Source organism: Pristiophorus japonicus, chromosome 5, assembly GCF_044704955.1.
Source record: "Pristiophorus japonicus isolate sPriJap1 chromosome 5, sPriJap1.hap1, whole genome shotgun sequence".
Taxonomy (NCBI): domain Eukaryota; kingdom Metazoa; phylum Chordata; class Chondrichthyes; family Pristiophoridae; genus Pristiophorus; species Pristiophorus japonicus.
Window position 1 is genome coordinate 107486191 of NC_091981.1, and position 22313 is coordinate 107508503.

A 22313-nucleotide genomic window follows, 5' to 3' on the forward strand; every position below is an offset into this window, starting at 1 on the left:
TTGGACTTGTGGCAGGTAGTAAGAGAAACTACATGAGGGAACAATCTATTTGACCTCATCTTCACCAATCTATCTGTTGTAGATCCGTCTGTCCATGAAAGCATTGGTAGGAATGATCAAACACAGTCCATCTTCAGCCAGAAGTGCTGAGTGGATGATCTATTTTGGCCTCCTCTCGAGGTCCCCACCATCACAGAAGCCAGTCTTCAGCTAATTCGATTCACTTCATGTGATAACAAAAAACGGCTGAATACATTGGATACAGCAAAGGCTATGGGGCCTGACAACATCCCGGCTGTATTTCTGAAGACTTGTGCTCCAGAACTAGCTGCACCTCTAGCCAAGCTGTGCCAGTACAGATGCAAAAGTGGCATCTACCCGTAAAGTTGCCCCGATATCCATAAGAACATAAGAATTAGGAACAGGAGTAGGCCATCTAGCCCTTTGAGCCTCCTCCGCCATTCAACAAGATCATGGCTAATCTGGCTGTGGACTCAGCTCCACTTACCCGCCCGCTCCCCATAACCCTTAATTCCCTGATTGGTTAAAAATCTATCTATCTGTGATTTGAACACATTCAATGAGCTAGCCTCAACTGCTTCCTTGGGCAGAGAATTCCCCAGATTCACAACCCTCTGGGAGAAGAAATTCCTTCTCAATTCGGTTTTAAATTGGCTCCCCCGTATTTTGAGGCTGTGCCCCCTAGTTTTAGTCTCCCCGACCAGTGGAAACAACCTCTCTGCCTCTATCTTGTCTATCCCTTTCATTATTTTAAATGTTTCTATAAGATCACCCCTCATCCTTCTGAAGTCCAACGAGTAAAGACCCAGTCTACTCAATCTATCATCATAAGGTAACCCCCTCATCTCCGGAATCAGCTTAGTGAATCGTCTCTGTACCCCCTCCAAAGCCAGTATATCCTTCCTTAAGTAAGGTGACCAAAGGCGGCCTCACCAATACCCTATACAGTTGCAGCAGGACCTCCCTGCTTTTGTACTCCATCCCCCTCGCAATGAAGGCCAACATTCCATTCTCCTTCCTTATTACCTGCTGCACCTGCAAACTAACTTTTTGGGATTCATGCACAAGGACCCCCAGGTCCCTCTGCACTGCAGCATGTTGTAATTTCTCCCCATTCAAATAATATTCCCCTTTACTGTTTTTTTTCCCAAGGTGGATGACCTCACATTTTCCGACATTGTATTCCATCTGCCAAACCTTAGCCCATTCGCTTAACCTATCTAAATCTCTTTGCAGCCTCTCTGTGTCCTCTTTACAACCTGCTTTCCCACTAATCTTTGTGTCATCTGCAAATTTTGTTGCACTACACTCTGTCCCCTCTTCCAGGTCATCTATGTATATTGTAAACAGTTGTGGTCCCAGCACCGATCCCTGTGGCACACCACTAACCACCGATTTCCAACCCGAAAAGGACCCATTTATCCCGATTCTCTGCTCTCTGTTAGCCAGCCAATTCTTGATCCATGCTAATACATTTCCTCTGACTCCGCGTACCTTTATCTTCTGCAGTAACCTTTTGTGTGGCACCTTATCGAATGCCTTTTGGAAATCTAAATGCACCACATCCATCGGTACACCTCTATCCACCATGCTCATTATATCCTCAAAGAATTCCAGTAAATCAGTTAAGCATGATTTCCCCTTCATGAATCCATGTTGCCTCTGCTTGATTGCACTATTCCTATCCAGATGTCCTGCTATTTCTTCCTTAATGATAGCTTCAAGCATTTTCCCCACTACAGATGCTAAACTAACCAGCCTATCGTTACCTGCCTTTTGTCTGCCCCCTTTTTTAAACAGAGGTGTTACATTAGCTGCTTTCCAATCCACTGGTACTTCCCCAGAGTCCAGAGAATTTTGGTTGATTATAACGAATGCATCTGCTATAACTTCCGCCATCTCTTTTAATATCCTGGGGTGCATTTCATCAGGACCAGGGGACTTGTCTACCTTGAGTCCCATTAGCCTGTCCAGCACTACCCCCCTTGTGATAATGATTGTCTCAAGGTCCTTCCTTCCCACATTCCCGTGACCAGCAATTTGTGGCATGGTTTTTGTGTCTTCCACTGTGAAGACCGAAGCAAAATAATTGTTTAAGGTCTCAGCCATTTCCACATTTCCCATTATTAAATCCCCCTTCTCATCTTCTAAGGGATCAACATTTACTTTAGTCACTCTCTTCCGTTTTATATATCGGTAAAAGCTTTTACTATTTGTTTTTATGTTTTGCGCAAGTTTACTTTCGTAATCTATCTTTCCTTTCTTTATTGCTTTCTTAGTCATTCTTTGCTGTCGTTTAAAATTTTCCCAATCTTCTAGTTTCCCACTAACCTTGGCCACCTTATACACATTGGTTTTTAATTTGATACTCTCTTTTATTTCCTTGGTTATCCACGGCTGTTTATCCCTTCTCTTACCGCCCTTCTTTTTCACTGGAATATATTTTTGCTGAGCACTATGATAGAGCTTAAAAGTCCTCCACTGTTCCTCAATTGTGCCACCGTTTAGTCTGTGTTTCCAGTCTACTTTAGCCAACTCTGCCCTCATCCCACTGTAGTGCCCTTTGTTTAAGCATAGTACGCTCGTTTGAGACACTACTTCCTCACCCTCAATCTGTATTGCAAATTCAACCATACTGTGATCACTCATTCCGAGAGGATCTTTTACTAGAAGATCGTTTATTATTCTGACTCATTACACAGGACCAGATCTGAGATAGCTTGCTCCCTTGTAGGTTCTGTAACATACTGTTCTAAGAAACAATCCCGTGTGCATTCTATGAATTCCTCCTCCAGGCTACCCCGTGCGATTTGATTTGACCAATCGATATGTAGGTTAAAATCCCCCATGATTACTGCCATTCCTTTTTCACATGCCTCCATTATTCCCTTGATTATTGTCCGCCCCACCGTGAAGTTATTATTTGGGGGCCTATAAACTAAGCCCACCAGTGACTTTTTCCCCTTACTATCTCTAATCTCCACCCACAATGATTCAACATTTTGTTCATTAGAGCCTATATCATCTCTCACAACTGCCCTGACATCATCCTTTATTAACAGAGCTACCCCACCTCCTTTTCCTTCTTGTCTATCCTTCCGAATTGTCAGATACCCCTGAATGTTTAATTCCCAGTCTTGGCCACCCTGCAACCACGTTTCTGTAATGGCCACCAAATCATATCCATTTGTAATGATTTGTGCCGTCAACTCATTTACTTTATTTCGAATGCTGCGTGCATTTAGGTAGAGTGTTTTAATACTAGTTTTTAAACCATGATTTTTAGTTTTGACCCCTCCTGCAGCCCCTTTATATTCATACATATAGTCCCTTCCTATCACCTTGTGGTTTACACTTACCCCAGTGCTACTCTGCTCTGTTGCCTCCTGCCTTTTACATTCTTTCTTGGGGTCCTGTTCATCTGAGCTCTCACCCACTCTAACTAGCTCAGAGCCCCCTCCTGGGTTCCGAATACTCCTCACATTGAGGCACCGAGCTTTCAGGCTTGCCTTTTTATTACACTTTGACCCTTTTGAATTTTGCTGTACAGTGGCCCTTTTTGTTTTTTGCCTTGGGTTTCTCTGCCCTCCACTTTTACTCATCTCCTTTCTGTCTTTTGCTTCTGTCTCCATTTTGTTTCCCTCTGTCTCCCTGCATTGGTTCCCATCCACCTGCCATATTAGTTTAACTCCTCCCCAACAGCACTAGCAAACGCTTCCCCTTGGGCATTGGTTCCGGTCCTGCCTACGTGCAGACGGTAGGACAAATCCAATCCCGCCAATTACCGCCCTATCAGTCTACACTCAATCTTCAGCAAAATGCTATCAAGGAGCACCTACTCACCGACGCTCAGCTTGTGTTCTTCCAGGACTACTCAGCTCCAGACCTCATTACAGCCTTAGTTCAAACATGGAAAAAAAGAGCTGAATTCCAGAGGCAAGGCGAGGTGAGAATGACTGCCCTTGATATCAAGACAACATTTGACCGAGTGTGGCACCAAGGAGCTCGAGTAAAATTGAAGTCAATAGAAATCAAAAGAAAACTTTCCATTGGCTAGAGTCATACCTAGCACAAAGAGAGATGGTTTGGCTGTTGGAGATCTATCATTTCAGCCCCAGGACATCGCTGCAGGACTTGCTCAGGGCAGTGTCCTATGCCCAATCATCTTTAGCTGCTTCATCAATGAGATTCCCTCCATAAAAGGTCAGAAGTGGGGATGTTCGCTGATTATAGCAGTGTTCAATTCCACTCGCAGCTCCTCACATAATGAAGCTGTCCCTGCCTGAATGCAGCAAGACCTGGACGACAATCAGGCTTGGGCTGATAAGTGGCAAATAACATTCGTGCCACATAAGTGCCAGGCAATGACCATCTCCAACAAGAGAGAGTCTAACCACCTACCTTTGACATTCAATGGCATTTTTCTCGCCAAATCCCCTGCCATCAACATTCTGCGTATCACCATTGATCAGAAACTTAACTGGACCAGCCACCTACAAGAGCAGGTCAGAAGCTGGGTATTCTGCGGAAATTGACTGATCTCCTAACTCTCCAAAGCCTTTCCATCATCTACAAGGCACAAGTCAGAAGTGTGATGGAATACTCTCCACTTGCCTGAATGAGTGCAGCTCCAACAACACTTAAGAAGCTCAACACCATCCAAGACAAAGCAGCCCGTTTGGTTGTCACATCATCCACCAACTTCAATATTCACTCCCTCCTCCAATCGGCGCACCGTGGCTGCAGTGTGTACCATCTACAAGATGCACTGCAGCAACTTGCCAAGGCTTCTTTGATAGCACTTCCCAAACCCGCGACCTCTAACACCTATAAGGATAAGGGCTGCAGGCGCATGGGAACACCACCACTTGCAAGTTTCCCTCCAAGTCACACACCATCCTGACTTGGCAATATATCGTTGTTCCATCATAGTAGCTGGGTCAATATCCTGGAACTCCCTCCCTAACAGCATTGTGGGAATACCTTCACCACATGGACTCAGAAGTTCAAGAAGATGGCTCACTAGGGCAACTAGGAAAGGGCAATAAATGCTGGTCTTGCCTGCGAAACTCTCATCCCGTGAATGAATTTTTAAAAAAGACACAGGACAACGTTCATTACGTTGTGTCGCACTACCACTGTGCTAAATGGGATACATTAAGAACAGATTTGGCAGCTCAAAACTGGGCATTCATGAGTCACTGTGGGCCATCAGCAGCAGCAGAATTGTATTCCACCACAATCTGTAACCTCATGGTCCAGCATATTCCTCACTCTTCCATCACCATATAGCCCAATGACCAACACTGGTTCAATGAGGGGTGCAGAAAAGAGTGCCAGGAGCAGCACCAGGCAAACCTGAAAATGAAGTGTCAACCTGGTGAAGCTACAACACAGGGCTACATGAATACTAAAGAGTGAAAGCAGCATGGTATAGACTGAGCCAATGGATCAGGTCCAAGCTCTACAGCCCGACCAGATTCAGTTGTGAAGGGTGGTGGAGAAATAAGCAACTAACAGGAGGAGAAGGCTCAATGATTATCTGCATTCTCAACAATGGCAGAGCCCAGCACGTGAGTGCAAAAGATAAGGCTGAGGCGCTTGCAATCATCATCTTCTAGAAATGCCAAATGAATGATCCTTCTCGATCACCACCTGAGATCCCCACCATCTAAGATGCTAGTGTTCAGCAAGAACATGACATCAAGAAATGGCTGAGTGCACTAGCAAAGGCTATGAGCACTGTCAATATCCTCCTGGCTGTATTTCTGAATACCTGCAATCATGAGCAGAGTGATGGAAGGAGTTGGCGAAAGTATTATTAAACAGCCCTGCACGAGGTAGAAAAGGCCATCCGTCAGCTCAAGAACAAGGTATCAGGAGCAGATGGAATCCCCGCTGAGGCACTAAAATATAGTGGAAAGACACTATTGGTACGAATGCATGACCTCATCTCTCTTATCTGGAAGGAGGAGAGCATGCCGGGTGATCTCAGAGATGCCGTAATCGTGTCCATCTTTAAAAAAAAAGGGGACAAGTCCGACTGCGGCAACTACAGAGGAATCTACCTGCTGTCGGCCACTGGGAAAGTCATCGCTAGAATCCTCCTCCAACTGTCTTCTCCCTGTGACTGAGGAGCTCCTCCCAGAGTCACAATGCGGATTCTGCCCACTAAGGGGTGCAACAGACATGATCTTCACTGTGCGAGAACTACAAGAGAAATGCAGGGAACAGCACCAACCCTTGTACATGACCCTCTTTGACCTCACAAAGGCTTTGACACTGACAACTGTGAGGGACTATGGGGCTTCCTCCTCCATTTTATCTGCCCCCAAAAGTGTGTCACCATCCTCCGCCTGCTCCACGGTGACATGCAAGCCGTGATCCTGACCAACGGATCCACCAGAGACCCAATCCACATCCGGACCAGGGTCAATCAGGGCTGCGTCATCGCGCCAACGCTCTTCTTGATCTTCCTTGCTGCAATGCTCCACCTCACTCTCAACAAGCTCCCCGCAGGAGTGGAACTAAACTAGAGAACCAATGTGAACCTGTTCAACCTTTGTTGCCTCCAGGCTAGATCCAAGGTCGTCCCATTCTCTGTCATCGAACTACAGTATGCGGACGACGCTTGCATCTGCGCACATTCAGAGGCTGAACTTCAAGCCATCATCAACTTCTTCACAGAGGCATTTGAAAGCATTGGCCTTACACTAAACATCTATAAGACAAAGGTCCTCCACCAACCTGACCCCACCACACAGCACTGCCCCTGGTCATCAAAATCCATGGCGCGGTTTTGGACAACGTGGACCATTTTCCATACCTATCAGCAAGGGCAGACATCGGCGACGAGATCCAATACCACCTTCTGTGTGCCAGCGCAGCCTTCGGTCACCTGAGGAAGAGAGTGTTTGAAGACCAGGACCTCCAATCTGGCACCAAGCTTATGGTCTACAGGGCAGTAGTAATATCCGCCCTCCTATATGGCTCAGATGTGGACCATATACAGTAGACACCTCAAAGCACTGGAGAAATACCACCAGTGTTGCCTCCGCAAGACCCTACAAATCCACTGGGTGGATAGATGCACCAATGTCAGTGATCTCAATCAGGCCAACATCCCCAGCATCGAAGCACTGACCACGCTCGATCAGCTCCATTGGGCGGGCAGTATCGTCCGCATGCCCGACATGAGACTCCCAAAGCAAGCGCTCTACTCGGAACTTCTACGCGGCAAGTAAGTCCCAGGTGGGCAGAGGAAACGTTTCAAGGACACCCTCAAAGCCTCATTAATTAAGTGCAACATCCCCACCTGCACGTGGGAATCCCTGGCCCAAGATCGCCCTAAGTGGAGGAAGAGCATCCAGGAGGGCGCTGAGCACCTCGAGTCTCGCCGCCAAGAGCATGCAGAAACCAAGTGCAGACAGTGGAAAGAGCATACGGCAAACTAGACTCCCCATCCACCCTTTCCTTCAACCACTGTCTGCCCCACCTGTTACAGAGACTGTAATTCCCGTATTGGACTGTACAGTCACCTGAGAACTCACTTTTAGAGTGGAAGCAAGTCTTCCTCGATTTCAAGGGACTGCCTATGATGATGATGATTATTATATTAAGCAGTACTTTCTCATCAATGCACAGGTTGATTCCGGCAGGACCACTCGGCTCCAAACCTCGTTACAGCCTTGGACCAAACATGTAAATGTGCTGGATTCCAGTGGTGAAGTTAAAGCAACTGTTCTTGATATCAAGGTAGCATTCCACCAAGGGTGGCACCAAGGAAACCTAGTAAAACTGAAGACAGTAGAGATCAGCAGAAAAACTCTCCAGTGGGTGGAGTCATACCTGGCACAAAAAAATGATGGTTGTGGTTTTTGGAGACGAATCATTGCAGCCACAGTACATCACTGTCGGTGTTGCTAAGGGCAGCATCCTCGGCTCAACCATCTTCATCTGTTTTATGAATGACCTTCCCTCCATAAGGTCAGAAGGAGGTGCTGTTTCCTGATGATTGCACAGTGTTCAACTCCACACTATTTCTCAGATAATGATGCAGTCTATGCCTGCATGCAGCAACATCTGGACAACATCCAGGCTTGGACTGATAAATGACAAGTAACATTCGTGCCAGGCAATAACCATCACCAGCAAAAGAGAGCCTAATGACCTCTCCTTGAGATTCAATGTCATTACCAACGCCAAGCCCCTTACCATCAACATCCTGGGGTTTAACTCAACTCAGCTTGACCAGTCGCACAACAACATAAGAATTAGGAGCAGGAGTATGCCATTTGGCCCTTCGTGCTTGCTCCACCATTCCATAGATTACCGTCTTGAATATCATCGTCATCATCATCGTAGGCGGTCCCTCGAACGAGGATGACTTGCTTCCACAAGAGTTCATAGATGTTTCAATGAAGGACCCGATGTTCCAGTCCTGAACTCCAATTGAGGGGGTGGAAGATGCCTGTGCGTGGATTTTTTAATGTGTGGTGACTGTTGCACATCAGCCACCACATGGGCTCGACAGAGCTAGGCCTTTATCTAGTTGCAAGGGCTGAACCAGACGACTGGAGATCTGCTCAGCTGCACGGACGTAGTGCACGCACATCGCAGTGTGGGTTGGCCCCGGGCTCTCATTCGCTGCACATTCGCCCACCTCACTGTGCAAAATTGATTTAGGAGTGGTAGATGAGGATGCTGGGCATAAAATGTTCCCTAAACCTCATTAATGACAGACAAACAAATATGGTTCATAATCATAGAAAATGCTGGAAATACCCAGCAGCATCTGTGGAGAGAGAAACAGAGTTAACGTTTCAGGTTGATGACCCTTTGTCAGAACTGGAAAAAGTTAGAGATTTAACAGGTTTTAAGCAAGTGTAGGGGCAGGGGAGGAAAGAACAAAAGGGAAGGTCTGTGATAGGATGGGAGGCATAAAAGATTGAGAGACTAAAAGGATGTTAAGAATTACAAAAAGGGATTCCCCGGCCGCGAAATTGGGGTTACTACCCCCAAAAGGAAGTGGAGTGCAATGTCAGGCGCTCCACTTTCTCTCTGGGGCAGAACCGGTTATACTCAACGATTGAACATCCACAGCCCCCTCAGGTAGAGAATTCCAAAGATTCACAACCCTTTTAATGAAGAAATGTCTCCTCATCTCAGTCCTAAATGGCTGACCCTTTATTCTGAGATTGTGACCCCTAGTTCTAGACTTCCCAGCCAGGGGAAACATCCTCCCAGGATCTACCCTGTCAAGCAATTTTATGTATTTCAATGAGATCACCTCTCATTCTTCTAAACTCTAGGGACTATAGGCCTAGTCTCCTCATAGGACAATTCCCTCATCCTCGGAAGCAGCATCCTAGGAAGTTGCACTCCCTCTAAGACAAGTATACACTTCTTTAGGTAAGAAGACCAAAACTACACAATTCTCTAGGTGTGGTCTCATCAAATTCCTGTATAATTGCAGTAAGATGTCTTTACCCTTGTACTCCAGTCCTTTTGTAATAAAGGCTAACGTTCCATTTCCTTTCTCAATTGCTTGCTGTACCTGCATGGTAACATTCAGTGATCTTTGTACAACACCCAGGTCCCCCTGAATACTGACAATTACCAATCTCTCGCCATTAAAAAAATTATTCTGCTTTTCTATTTTTCCTACCAAAATGGATAACTTCAAATTTTTCCACATTACATTCCATTTGCCATGTTCTTGCCTACTCACTTAACCTGTCTGTATCCACTTGAAGCCTCTTTGCATCCTCCTCACAACTTACTTTCCCACCTAGCTTTGTATCACCAGCAAACTTGGATACATTATACTCGGTCCCCTCATCTAAGTCATTGATATAGACTGTAAATAGCTGAGGCCCAAGCTCCGATTCTTGTGGTGCCCCACTAGTTACAGCATGGCAACTTGAAAATGACCTGTTTCTCTGTTTTCTGTCCATTAGCCAATCCTCAATCCATGCTAATATATTGCCCCCGTCTCATGAACCCTAATTTTCTGCAATGAACTCTTGTGTGGCAGTTTATCAAATGTTTTCTGAAAATCCAAATACACTACATCCACTGCTTCCCCTTTATCTACCCTGCTCTTTACAAACTCAAAATAAAACAGTTTTGTCACACACGGTTTCCCTTTCATAAATCGTGTTGACTCTGCCCAGTCAAACTATGATTTTCTAAGTGCCCTGTTAGCACATCCTTAATAATAGATTTTAGTATTTTCCCTGCTACTGATGTCCGACTAACTGGCCTATAGTTCCCTATTTTCTCTCTCCCTCCTTTCTTGAATAACGAGGTTACATTTGCTACCTTCCAATCTGCAGGGACCATTCTAGAATCTAGGGAATTCTGGAAGATTAAAACAAATGCATCCATTATCTCTGTAGCCATCTCAATTCTAGGACGTAGGCCATCTAGGGGATGTGTCGGCTTTTAGTCCCATTAATTTCTCCAGTACTATTTCTTTACTAATGCTAATTTCTTTAAGTTTCTCACTCTCACTAGACCCTTGGTTCCTCACATAAGTGTCATGGCTAATAGAGCAGGTCAGAGGCTGGGTATTATACAGTGAATGGTTCTGTTCCTAACCCTCCAAAGCCTCTCTACCACCTACAAGGCATAAGTCAGGAGTGTGTCAACATACTCTGCCCTTGTCTAGATGGTTGCAGTTGCAACAGCACTCAAGACGCTTGATACAATGCAGCACAAAGCAGTCTGTTTGATCGGCACCTCATCCACCACCTTAAACATTCACCCCTGTCCACCATAGGCATACCGTGATTTCAGTGTTTGCAGGATGCACAGTAGTTCATTGCCAAGGCTTCTACCTCTCACAGCAACAACCTCCACCCCATAAAAGAAGACCAATAGGAGGTGCATGGAAATAACATCACCTTCAAGTCACACACCATCTTGACCTGGACATGTGTCCCTGTTCTTTCATTGTTGTTGGGTCAAAATCTTGGATCTCCCTATCGAACCGTATTATGGGAGCACCTTCATGTAACAGGTCGCAGCGGTTCAAGAAGGCGGCCCACCACTTCCTTCTCAAGGCAGTTGCAGGATGGGAAATAAATGCTGACCTTGCCAGCAACACCAACATCCCAAGAAAAAAATGAAAAACAAATATTCTAACCCCACTACAGTATCTGATAATGAACTTAATTGAAATACCTTCCAATTGTTCTTATACTGTGAAGAGTACTGCCTAAAGCAGCAGTTTAAATTAATGACTATCAGCAAATTTATTTTGAATTTCTGTGTTGATTTTGCATTTTTACACTTTCTTTACAGTTTGTCAAAATACTGCAATGTTTACAATGTGTGTTTAAACCCTTTCGACTCCCCCTCCCCTGCAGTAAAACATTTGAGTAATTTTTATGCATTGATCTACATTGGTGTGTTGTGGAGTTTCTCAGGACATTTCATCATTTTTTTCCAATATCATTTTGACCTTTTTCTATTTGTAACTTAAAAAAAATCTTAGTTAGTCTGTGACACATTTGATGATAGATGGTAGGCATCTTGCTTATGACCTATTGTCTTTTTGTTTTCTTTGCAGGTTTGGATATCAGACCTTAAACTATAGATTGTTCTATGATGGAAAGCATTTTGTAGGTGAGAAGCGATTTGAGTCAATCCATGATCTAGTGACTGATGGCTTGATAACTCTGTACATAGAAACTAAAGCATCTGAGTATATTTCAAAGATGACTACAAATCCTATCTATGAGCACATAGGATACGCCACATTGTTGAGGGAGCAAACCTCAAAAAGACTGATTAAAGCAAAACGTGACAGTAGGAAGGTGTCCTTGGTGAATGATGAAAACAGTTCAGTTGAAAAGGTAAGAATCTCCATTTATATTTAGTTGTCTTAATTGGCACAGAAATGGTTGTCGGGCTGCACTTTTGTGTGTGCAACTTCTTCTAAAATGTGACTTGTATATGCCAGGTACTTCCTATATATCTCACAATTGTTCTCTACACTTTTTCATCATGTTACTTCTGTCATGCCTGACTGCAATATGAATTCAAGAAAGTAACACTCTTGGGCTGCTCTGCCATCTGTAGTATGAACGAGTCATGTTTCTAATGCTTTTCCAATTAGGTTTTTATGTTATCTGTGCCATACTGCTCAGCTTCAGTTGTATTTATTGCGAATGTCACTCAGTGATAAATTGGACAATTGCTTATATAGGTGGAGCGTCTGAAATCCGGAAACCTCTGGACCGAGGCCGTTCTGGATTCTGGGTATTTCCGGATTTCGGAACATCGTTCTGACGTCCTGAATCCGGAAATGCCCGAGCCGAGGTTCGGGTATTTCCGGATTTCGGAACGTCTTTCCAACTCTGTTCGGGGTCATGGGGTGTTATGATCCGATCGCAGCTCCCGATTTGCGCGGTTTTATTTGGGGCCAGGCAGGGGCCGGCTGGTTTGGGGAGCTGTTGTGTGCGTGTCCGGTTTTTCGGACGGCTGTTTGAAGTATCGCTGTTTATTTCTATCAATCAAACTTTCTTACTCACAGCATAATTAACTCCCCAAAACCTCCACAGTGTGGAAAATCGTCAATGATTGCTTCTGCTTGCAGGACTGGGCCAGTTAACTCACGGTTTCAATCGGAGGAGTACGATGAATTGACAGTTTTGGATTTAGTTCTGGATGTAAATAGTGGCAAAGGTGAAAGAATAAACAATGCAGGAATTGTGTGGAGCATTGTGACCAGAGTGGCAGAGGAAGGGAAAGGAAAACTTGGATCATCCCCTTGTAGAAAAGGGAAGTGCCGTTTGGGAAGTGCAGTTTGCAGAGTTTTGCCGGGGTCTTGCGCCGGCGGTTTTAGGCGGACCGTAGGTGTGCAAGACTGGGGGTGGCACGGTTGCCGTGCTTTGCAGTTTTAGCACACTTGTGTTCTGGCCGAGCGAAGACGCCCGGGGAGACCTACGTTGCGGACTCAGGAGCAGCGGTTGTGGGTGTGAAGACCTGGAAGAAGAGGTGGGTTGGAGTTTGTGTTTTTTCATTCCTGTGAGTGTTCTGAGAGTTTTCGATTTTTGGAATTTCCCTGGGCCTGGCTCGCGGCGGTAAGCAGTTTGGCAGTATGTCCGGATTCCAGAACATTTACCGGATTCCGGAACATTTACCGGATTCCGCACGACCCCGCCACAGATCGGCCCAGTGTCCGGATTCCAGAACATTACGGATTCCGGAACTCCGGATTTTGGACGCTCAACCTGTAATAGAGAAAGGAATGACAAACTAGCTCTTTATAATTGGCTGGCACTGCATACATATGTGATTGATAGTGAGACAGAAAATCACATGATCCAATCAACGCATTATACAAACTCCTTCATGGAAGTGCTAAAGACCTTAATAATTTGTCGCTCGATCACGGGTAATAAAGCAGTTTGGTTGAGAAAATTTTTTGGATCTCTTAATTCGAAGCTACCATCTCAACTTCTAATTGCATGTGGACTGAGCACAGTCCAAATATTTGGAACAAGTTGACTAAATTGATGCAGGACAACATACATAAAACAAAAATAGAAAGCTACTTTCTCGAACAAAAGCATGAAATCAAATTGAAGTATGTGATATAGAAGACTTCAAAGCTGCTTTCAAATTGAGCAGCGAACCCTGTTACTCAGTAAGAGCAACAAAAAAGGGATGCAGTTGCGTGACACTGGAAAATAAGTTTTAGTGGTTCCACTGCTACAGAAAGAAACAAGCTATGTACCATTGTATTAGGGAAAGGTCAGAACGTATAACTAGAAGAATTAGGTGATTTGTTGTTGGCGAAGGTGGTTTTGATTGTTGTGATATTTTTGTAGTAACCATTGCTCTGAACATGAGCATTCCAATGGGTTAGTTTACATTTTCTGTTCATCGGTTCCAGTTCAATCATGAAGGTTTTTTATTGCTGGGTGTACTATTTTCTATTGAGGTTTAAACTTTTCGTGCATTCTGTCTTATTGTACAAGGATCAGAAATAATTTGCTGCGTACTTTTTAATTAACAAAAAAACTCATTACTTTTTAAAAGTATGCCAAAAAGCTCTAAATAACAATCAGCAGGAATATGCTTCCGTGAATAAAAGTCAAATTTCTGTACATTATCTGGAGAATAATGCGTATTTACAATCCTATCATCTAATTGAGAGATTTGGACATTATGGGCTCAATTTTCCCCAGTTATCTGCGTCGTTTTTTTGGCGTAAATTAAAATATCCAAGTTTCCTCAAAGTTTCTGCGCCAGCGTAACTCAGTTGGGTACGATTTTTTTAGGTTAGTATTTTTTTGCGTCATAGGGGCATAACCTGATATCTGCGCCAGTTTTCACATTTAAGCGAGTTTGGCCAACTTACATTTTTCCGAGGACGGTGTAATTGACCACTCTGTAAAAAACCTTCTGGGCACTTAAGAAAAACCAGCGCACATCAAAAAATTGCCGCAGAAAGACGCCATTGTTTTTATGTGAACTTTTGGAGGGAGTCAAGAAGACAAAGAAAATGCATCATGAAGCTTAATTTTTTCAAAGTCAAAAGGGAGAAAATGGAAGTCTAATGCAATTCTTCAATTTTTGATTTTTTTTTTTAAGGGTGTGACAGCAGCAGCTAACTCTGACATTCCCTCCCTCATGTGCCTGACAGTGTCTCAACTACCTGCAACATTCCCTCCCTCATGTTCACCGACAGTGTTCCCATTTCTCATGAGAGTATTGTTACTTCTCCCGACAGTCCCAATACCTCATCACCCACCCCACTGATAGTGTCCAGGAGTAATCGCGTAAGGTCAATGCTCTCCATCATCTGAACCACATATGTTAGATCCTGCACCTCACACAAGCTCTCCTTCCCCTCCTCACCTTGGGTGTGGCTCGCTGCATCCCACTGGGATCCGCAGCCTCAGATGGTAGGGCCCTGGGTGTGCCTCGCTGCACCCCACTAGAATTCGCAGCCTCGGACTGTGCGAAACCATAGAATGTCTCAACACTGATACCACTCAGGAAAGGGGATGGCACCTCAATGGGTGGCACCAGCACCTCCTCCAGAGTGAGTGCAACAGTGGGGGCTTTATCCTTCTCCTCCCCTCCCCCTCCCCCCCCCATGCTCTTGGTCTAGAAGGTGGAATTGGAAGATGTTCTCCTCTTCAGGCTCGTCCGCGTCTGAATCTTCTGCATCGGCTTCAGCCTAGTCAAGGTTGACCTCAAGTTCTGCAAAATATGATGGAACAGACAAATGGTTAGCAGCAGAGGAGGGGGCAGGGTGGGTGGCATGAGTAGGCTCACACAGTGCAGGCAGCAGGCTGATTTGAAGGAACACAATGAATGATAGCACATTGCATCAACCAAAGCGTAGCTGATGGAGACATCCCCATGAACCGAAGCATGGCTAGCCCACGCAGTACTTAACATTTAGCAAAGCCAGACTGTGGATTTTGCAGGACTTACCCTCTCCCTCGAGTGTGGGCCCAGCTAGTGCAGTGGTGGTTGCTTTTCTCTAGGCAGGACCCATCAAAGCAGCGACCCTGTATTCCAAGGGTGTCAGTGGGTGCAGATTTGCCGGGCCTCCTCCTGTTCAAGTTCTTTCCCTTTTGTTGTGTGCCACCTTCCACTGCAAAGATGAAAATATATCTTTTTAGAGAGGGTGTCTTTCTGCTGGGTGGGACATATACAGCTGGTCACATTTACAATTGCAATTTCAGTGAATAAATGAAAATATTACTTACACTAACTACTTGACCAAGGTCCTGCCACATTTTGCACTGGTCTCCAGACCTCTGGCTGGTCACTATTGCACAGTAATCTTCTGCAAGTTGGTTCCAGCGTTTCTTCATTTCTTTTGATGAAACTTTTATGTGACCTCTGCTGGTGTCCAGCTTGTCATGTATGTAACCTTTATGTAACACCACTGCAATACTGTATATACGTAAGAAATGCACACCTTGACACGGGGGGTGAACTTGTGGGAGACACTCCTTACCTGGTCATCCAGGTATATAAAGGGAGGTCCCACGCAGGGTCATCACTTGGTCCTCTGAATAAAGGTTCAGGTCATGGAGTGATCTTGTCTATAGAATGTGCCTTGTGTGGATTTGTGGTATTGTGTAAGGACTTTACATTGGCGACGAGAAACGGGAATCAACGACCCACGAGAATGGCCACCGGCAGCACAGATGAACGGTACTGTGTTGGTGAGGACTGGGCCGATTTCATTGAGAGGCTCCAGCAGAGTTTTGTCACGAAGGACTGGCTGGGAGATGCAGCGGCTGACGAGCGAAGGGCTCATCTGCTGACCAGCTGTGGACCTAAGACTTATGCACTCATAAAAGACCTGCTAGCATCCGAGAAGCCGGCAGACAAAACCTTTGAAGAGCTCAGCAAACTAATCGGTGAGCACCTCAAACCGGCGAGCAGCGTACACATGGCCCGACACAGATTCTATACCCACCGCATCGGGAAGGACAGAGCATACCGGATTTTGTTGCGGATCTCCGGCGCTTGGCCAGCCTCTAAGTTCACAGACGCCTGCAGGGGGGAGATGCTAAGGGATTTCTTTATTGAGGGCATCGGTCATGCTGGGATTTTCAGAAAGCTAATTGAGACCAAGGACTTGACCTTGGAAGCAGCGGCGTTGATAGCTCAGACTTTTATGGTGGGGGAGGAGGAAACCAGGATAATATAGGCGCGCAATTCTGCCTCCAACGTGGCGATGGATCAGGGAGTCAATATCATAAAAGCGACACAGAGCCCCGCAGGCTGGCAAGGGCAGTTCGACACACCCCAGGCAGCAATAGACTCAAGAGTAAGTCTCCAACAGAGACAATGGCAGACTGAACGGACATTTACGCCCCCCCCCCCCCCCCCCCAGTGGACAATGCGGCCCGTGATGGGGCCATTGACACCCACTAACAGGGTGCTCAAGAGCAGTCAAAGGGACAATCAGCGAGGAATGCCTTGGAACAGCCCTTTTGTTCACAACAATGGGAATCTCAATTCATGCTGGAGGTGTGGGGGCAGACATGCTGCCAGGACTTGCAGGTTTCAACAGTTCGTCTGCAGAAATTGTAACCTCAGTGGCCATTTTGCCAGAATGTGCAGAAAGCCTGTAACCAGACTAATATACGAGGCGGATGAACCAGATGAGGGGTCTGCGCGGCAGGATGATGCTTGGGGCAAAGCAATGGACGCTGAAGTTCAGCGGGTTCATGTGGCAAACATTCACAGCTCATATACCAAAACGCCACCTATGATGATGAAAGTCCTATTAAACGGCATTCCTGTAGGCATGGAGCTGGACACGGGGGCCAGCCAGCCAGTCACTCATGAGTGTTCAACAATTCGAAAAGCTGTGGCCACTCAAAGCTAGCAGACCCAAACTAGAACGCATTGAGACGCAATTACGGACGTACACCAAAGAATCATTCCAGTGCTAGGCAGTGCAATGTTGGCAGTCACACACAATGGATCGGTGAACCGGCTGCCGCTCTGGATTGTCCCGGGCAATGGTCCCGCAATGTTGGGGAGGAGCTGGTTAGCTGAGATGAACTGGAAATGGGGGGATGTGCACGCCATGACATCTGTGGAGTGAAGTTCATGCTCACAGGTCCTACAACAATTTGAGTCACTATTTCAACCTGGCGTCGGGACGTTCAAAGGTACCAAAGTAGTGATACGCATCACCCCGGATGCCAGACCAGTGCACCACAAAGCCAGAACTATGCCGTATGTGATGCGGGAGAAAATTGAGAGCGAGTTGGGCCGGTTGCTGTGAGAGGGCATCATCTCGCCCGTTGAATTCAGCTACTGGGCAAGCCCCATCGTTCCCGTCCTAAAAGCGGATGGCTCGGTCAGGATCTGTGGCGACTACAAGGCCACTATCAACCGGGTATCCCTACAAGACCAGTACCCGCTCCCAAGAGCGGAGGACCTTTTTGCCACGCTACATGACCCAAGAACTGGCCGACGAATCTAAGCTACTGACCACCATCACCATGCACAAGGGACTGTTTGTTTACAACACGTGTCCGTTTGGCAATCGATCAGCGGCCGCGATTTTTCAAAGAAACATGGAAAGCCTGCTCAAATCCATTCCCGGAACAATCGTATTTCAGGACGACATCCTCATCACCAGTCATGACACCGAGGAACACCTCCACCTGGAGGAGGTGCTACGCCGATTGGACTGGGTCGGCCTGCGACTCAAGAAGGCTAAGTGTGTGTTTTTGGCCCCAGAGGTCGAGTTTCTGGGCAGGAGGGTTGCTGCAGATGGGATTCGGCCTACCGATTCCAAAATGGAGGCGATTCGACGAGCGCCCACGCCCTGCAAGACATTGGAGTTGCGTTCATTCCTGGGACTGTTGAACTATTTCGGGAACTTTCTGCTGAACTTAAGCACATTGTTGGAGCCGCTACATGTGCTCCTGGGTAAGGGTTGCGATTGGTTTTGGGGGGACTGTCAGGAACAGGCTTTCAATCGGGCGCAGAACCTACTTTGTTCAAATAAGTTGTTGACCTTGTACGACCTCCGTAAGAAATTGGTTTTGACGTGATGCATCATCCTATGGGGTTGGGTGCGTGTTGCAGCAAGGTAACGCTGAGGGCCAATTACAACCTGTGGCTTATGCCTCCAGGTCGCGCTCTCAAGCTGAACGTAGATATGGGATGGTTGAGAAGGAAGCACTCGCATGTGTCTATGGGGTGAAAAAGATGCATCAGTACCTTTTTGGCAGGAGGTTCGAATTAGAAATGGACCACAAGCTGTTAACATCCCTGCTGTCAGACAGCAAGGCTGTCAATGCCAATGCGTCAGCTCGCATACAGCGATGGACTCTCACACTGGCTGCGTATGACTACACCATACGGCACCGGCCCGGCACCGAAAACTGCGCTGACTCGCTCAGCAGGCTTCCACTGGCCACCACTGAGGGGGCAGCGGAGCAAAGCGCTGAGATGGTCATGGCTGTCGATGCCTTTGATAGCGCAGGCTCCCCTATCACAGCCCGCTAGATCAAAATCTGGACCAACAGATCCCCTCCTATCCTTGATTAAGAAATGTGTCCTGACTGGGGATTGGACGCCCGCACACGGAGCATGCCCTGAGGAGGTCAGACCGTTTCACAGATGGATGGATGAGCTCTCCATCCAAGCCGACTGTCTACTATGGGGCAGCCGGGTAGTCGTGCCCCAGAGGGGCAGGGAAGCATTCATCAGGGAACTCCACAGTGAGCACCCAGGCATCGTGCTGATGAAGGCCATTGCCCGGTTACATGTGTGGTGGCCGGGAATTGATTCAGACCTGGAACACTGTGTTTGCAGGTGCACGATGTGTGCCCAGCCAGGTAATGCTTTCAGGGAGGCCCCGCTCAGCCTGTGGTCCTGGCCCACCAGGCCATGGTCAGGTATTCATGTAGACTATGCGGGCCCGTTCATGGGAAAAATGTTTCTCACTGTGGTTGATGCGTACTGGAAATGGATTGAGTGCATCATTTTGAATTAGTGCACGACATCCACCACCGTGGAGAGTCTGCGTGCGGTCTTTGCGACCCACGGCTTGCCGGACATCCTTGTTAGCGATAATGGCCCATGTTTCACAAGCTACGAATTCCGGGAGTTCATGTCGGGTAATGGCATTAACCATGTCAGGACAGCACCGTTCAAGCCGCCCTCCAATGGCCAGGCGGAACGTGTGGTCCAAATCATAAAACAATGCTCCGGATTCAAGGAGCCTCCCTTCAATGCCGCCTATCGCGCCTCCTGCTGGCCTATAGGTCCCGACTGCACTCACTCACGGGGGTCCCGCCCGCGGAGCTACTCATGAAATGAACACTTAAAACTCAGCTGTCTCTCATTCATCCAGTCCTGTCTGACATTGTTGAGGGCATGCGCCAGTCCCAAAACAAGTACCATGACCGAAATTCAAGGGGGCGATGTATAGAAATTGATGACCCCGTATTTGTTCTCAATCATGCTTTTGGGCCCAAATGGCTTGAGGGTACTGTAATAGACAAAGAGGGGAATAGGGTCATAGTGGTTAAACTTAACAATGGGCAGATATGCCGCAAGCGTCTGGGCCAAGTAAAAAAAAAAAGGTTCAGCATGGACACTGAGGAACCTGATGAAGATCATGAGATGGTATTCACACCACCGCCAGTGAACAAGCAACAAGAACATTCAGCAGCATGCACAGTCTCAGCGGTCAGGCTGGAATCACCACAGGTGACAGACACGCATACCAAGGCTCAACAACCAGAGCCCCAACTGCGGCGCTCCACGAGAGAGCGCAGACCACCCGAGAGACTTAACCCAATAAGATGTTGAGGGGGAGGTAATGTCATGTATGTAAGTAAACTTTATGTAACACCACTGCAATACTGTATATACGTAAGAAATGCACACCTTGACCACGAAGGGTGAACTTGTGGGAGACACTCCTTACCTGGTCATACAGGTATATAAAGGGAGGTTCCACGCAGGGTCATCACTTCTTGGTCCTCTGAATAAAGGTTCAGGTCATGAAGTGATCTTGTCTATAGAATGTGCCTCGTGTGGATTTGTGGTATTGTGTAAGGACTTTACACAGCTCATTATCTGGCCTCAATTACAGTAACTAATGCCTCCACTTCATCCTGTGAGAAATTCTTGGTCCTTGAGCCGCATTGCATATTGCAGCTCTGATTTTTTTCTACTGAGAATTAAAGTTCTCACGCAGCACTCAAAGTCTCTCACACAACTGGCTCTTTAAAAATGGCTGAATGCAGACCGTAGCTGTACTGGGCATGCGCGTCCATAGCAGTCACGTAAAAAACGTTGTTTCTTTTTCGCGCATGCGCAGAAAGCGGGGGCATTGTTTTTTCAGTGCAGACATTAGGCTCCACCTCCGAAGCTAAAGGACAGGCTGCACAGTGCCAATTTAAAAAATTAGAACGGGAAACTTGAAAGTTATTTTTTTTGGAGTAGTCGGGACCAAAAAACACAGGTGTAACTGTTGAAATCCGCCAAAAAATGGCATTGGGGAAAATTGAGCCCATTGCTCCAGCAATTTAAATATTATTCTGCATCCCAAAGTGGCAGCCTTGAAACTACTTTCTGAACTTAAATATAAACAGAAAATACTGGAAATAATTTCGCTGCATCTACCCTATCAATTCTCTTTGTCATTCTAAATACCTCGCTTAGATCACCCTTCAGCCGTCTAAACTCAAGGGAATACAAACCCAAGTTTATGCAACCAGTCCTCATAATTGAACCCTTTAAGCCCATTCTGGTGAATCAGCACTGTACTCCATCCAAGGCCAATATAACCTTCCTAAGGTGCAGTCCTCTAGAGGAGGTCTGACCAAGACTCTCTGCAAATTAAATTATATTCAGAGTTCCGATACAGATGCACAGACACTTAGACAATGCATGCACAACATTGTCTATGTGTTTTGGAGGAAACCGATGGATGTGGCCAGTATCACCCAATCTACATTACTGGAGGAAGCAGTATTTAGTGTTTCTCCAGCTAATGGATATAACAATTACACAAATGTATTGGAAAAGCTACCAACCAGTTTTGATTTCTACCTTGTGTGGCGGCGGGGGCGGGGGGGGGGGGGGGCATTTCTCTGTCACCCCACCCCACCTGAAATTACAGCAGAAGAAAAGAGAAAATTGGGTGGTGAGGTCTGCTGGCATAACACTGGCCTGACCAGGATTTCCTCCCACCCCTAGGACCACTGCTGGCCATCCCTCTCCCCATCCCTCGCTGCGTGCAAATAGCAGTGGAAGAGCTGGGCCCATGTTCCTGACAGATTTTCCTTGTATTCGCCTGTTTTACTGCCTCTTCCTGGAGCAACCGTGGGAAAGGGGGCGGTAGGCCCCAGGAATGACAGTAATGGTTTTGAGGTGACCCCAGTGGAGCTGCCTTCTCTCCCTCTATTTGCTCTCTCAGTTGTTGAAGGCCTGGTCTCAGCAAAGACCATCATTGGGCCATCTCCTCTAATCTTCGGGGTGCTTTCACCCCTTTAACACTGCTCCCAGATATTCTGATGTTGCAGATTGGGATTCTCCAATTGTGCCCTGGCGGACTTCCTCTTGATGGCAGGAATCCCACCATGCATATGTTATGAGCACTGTCCCAGCAAAATAGGCTGGGGCTGGGGTGGATACAGAAGCGGGGTCTGAAGTCCTAATTCTTCCCCCACCCCCCCCACACGCCATATGATTTCCTGCTTTATTTTCCACTTTATATGACTGAGATGAGTCAGTCAGAGGGTGGTGAATCTTTCGAATTCTCTACC

General features: G+C 46.6%; 1 protein-coding gene across 4 annotated transcripts in view; it reads left to right on the forward strand.

Annotated features, from left to right (window-relative positions):
* chn2 (chimerin 2) overlaps positions 1-22313 on the forward strand; it is a 485758-nt gene that overhangs the window by 314823 nt on the left and 148622 nt on the right. For all 4 annotated transcript variants that reach the window (XM_070880837.1, XM_070880839.1, XM_070880840.1 and 1 more), the window contains one exon: positions 11597-11882. In XM_070880837.1, coding sequence (XP_070736938.1) covers positions 11597-11882 — 286 coding nt within the window. The remainder of the gene's footprint in view (positions 1-11596; positions 11883-22313) is intronic.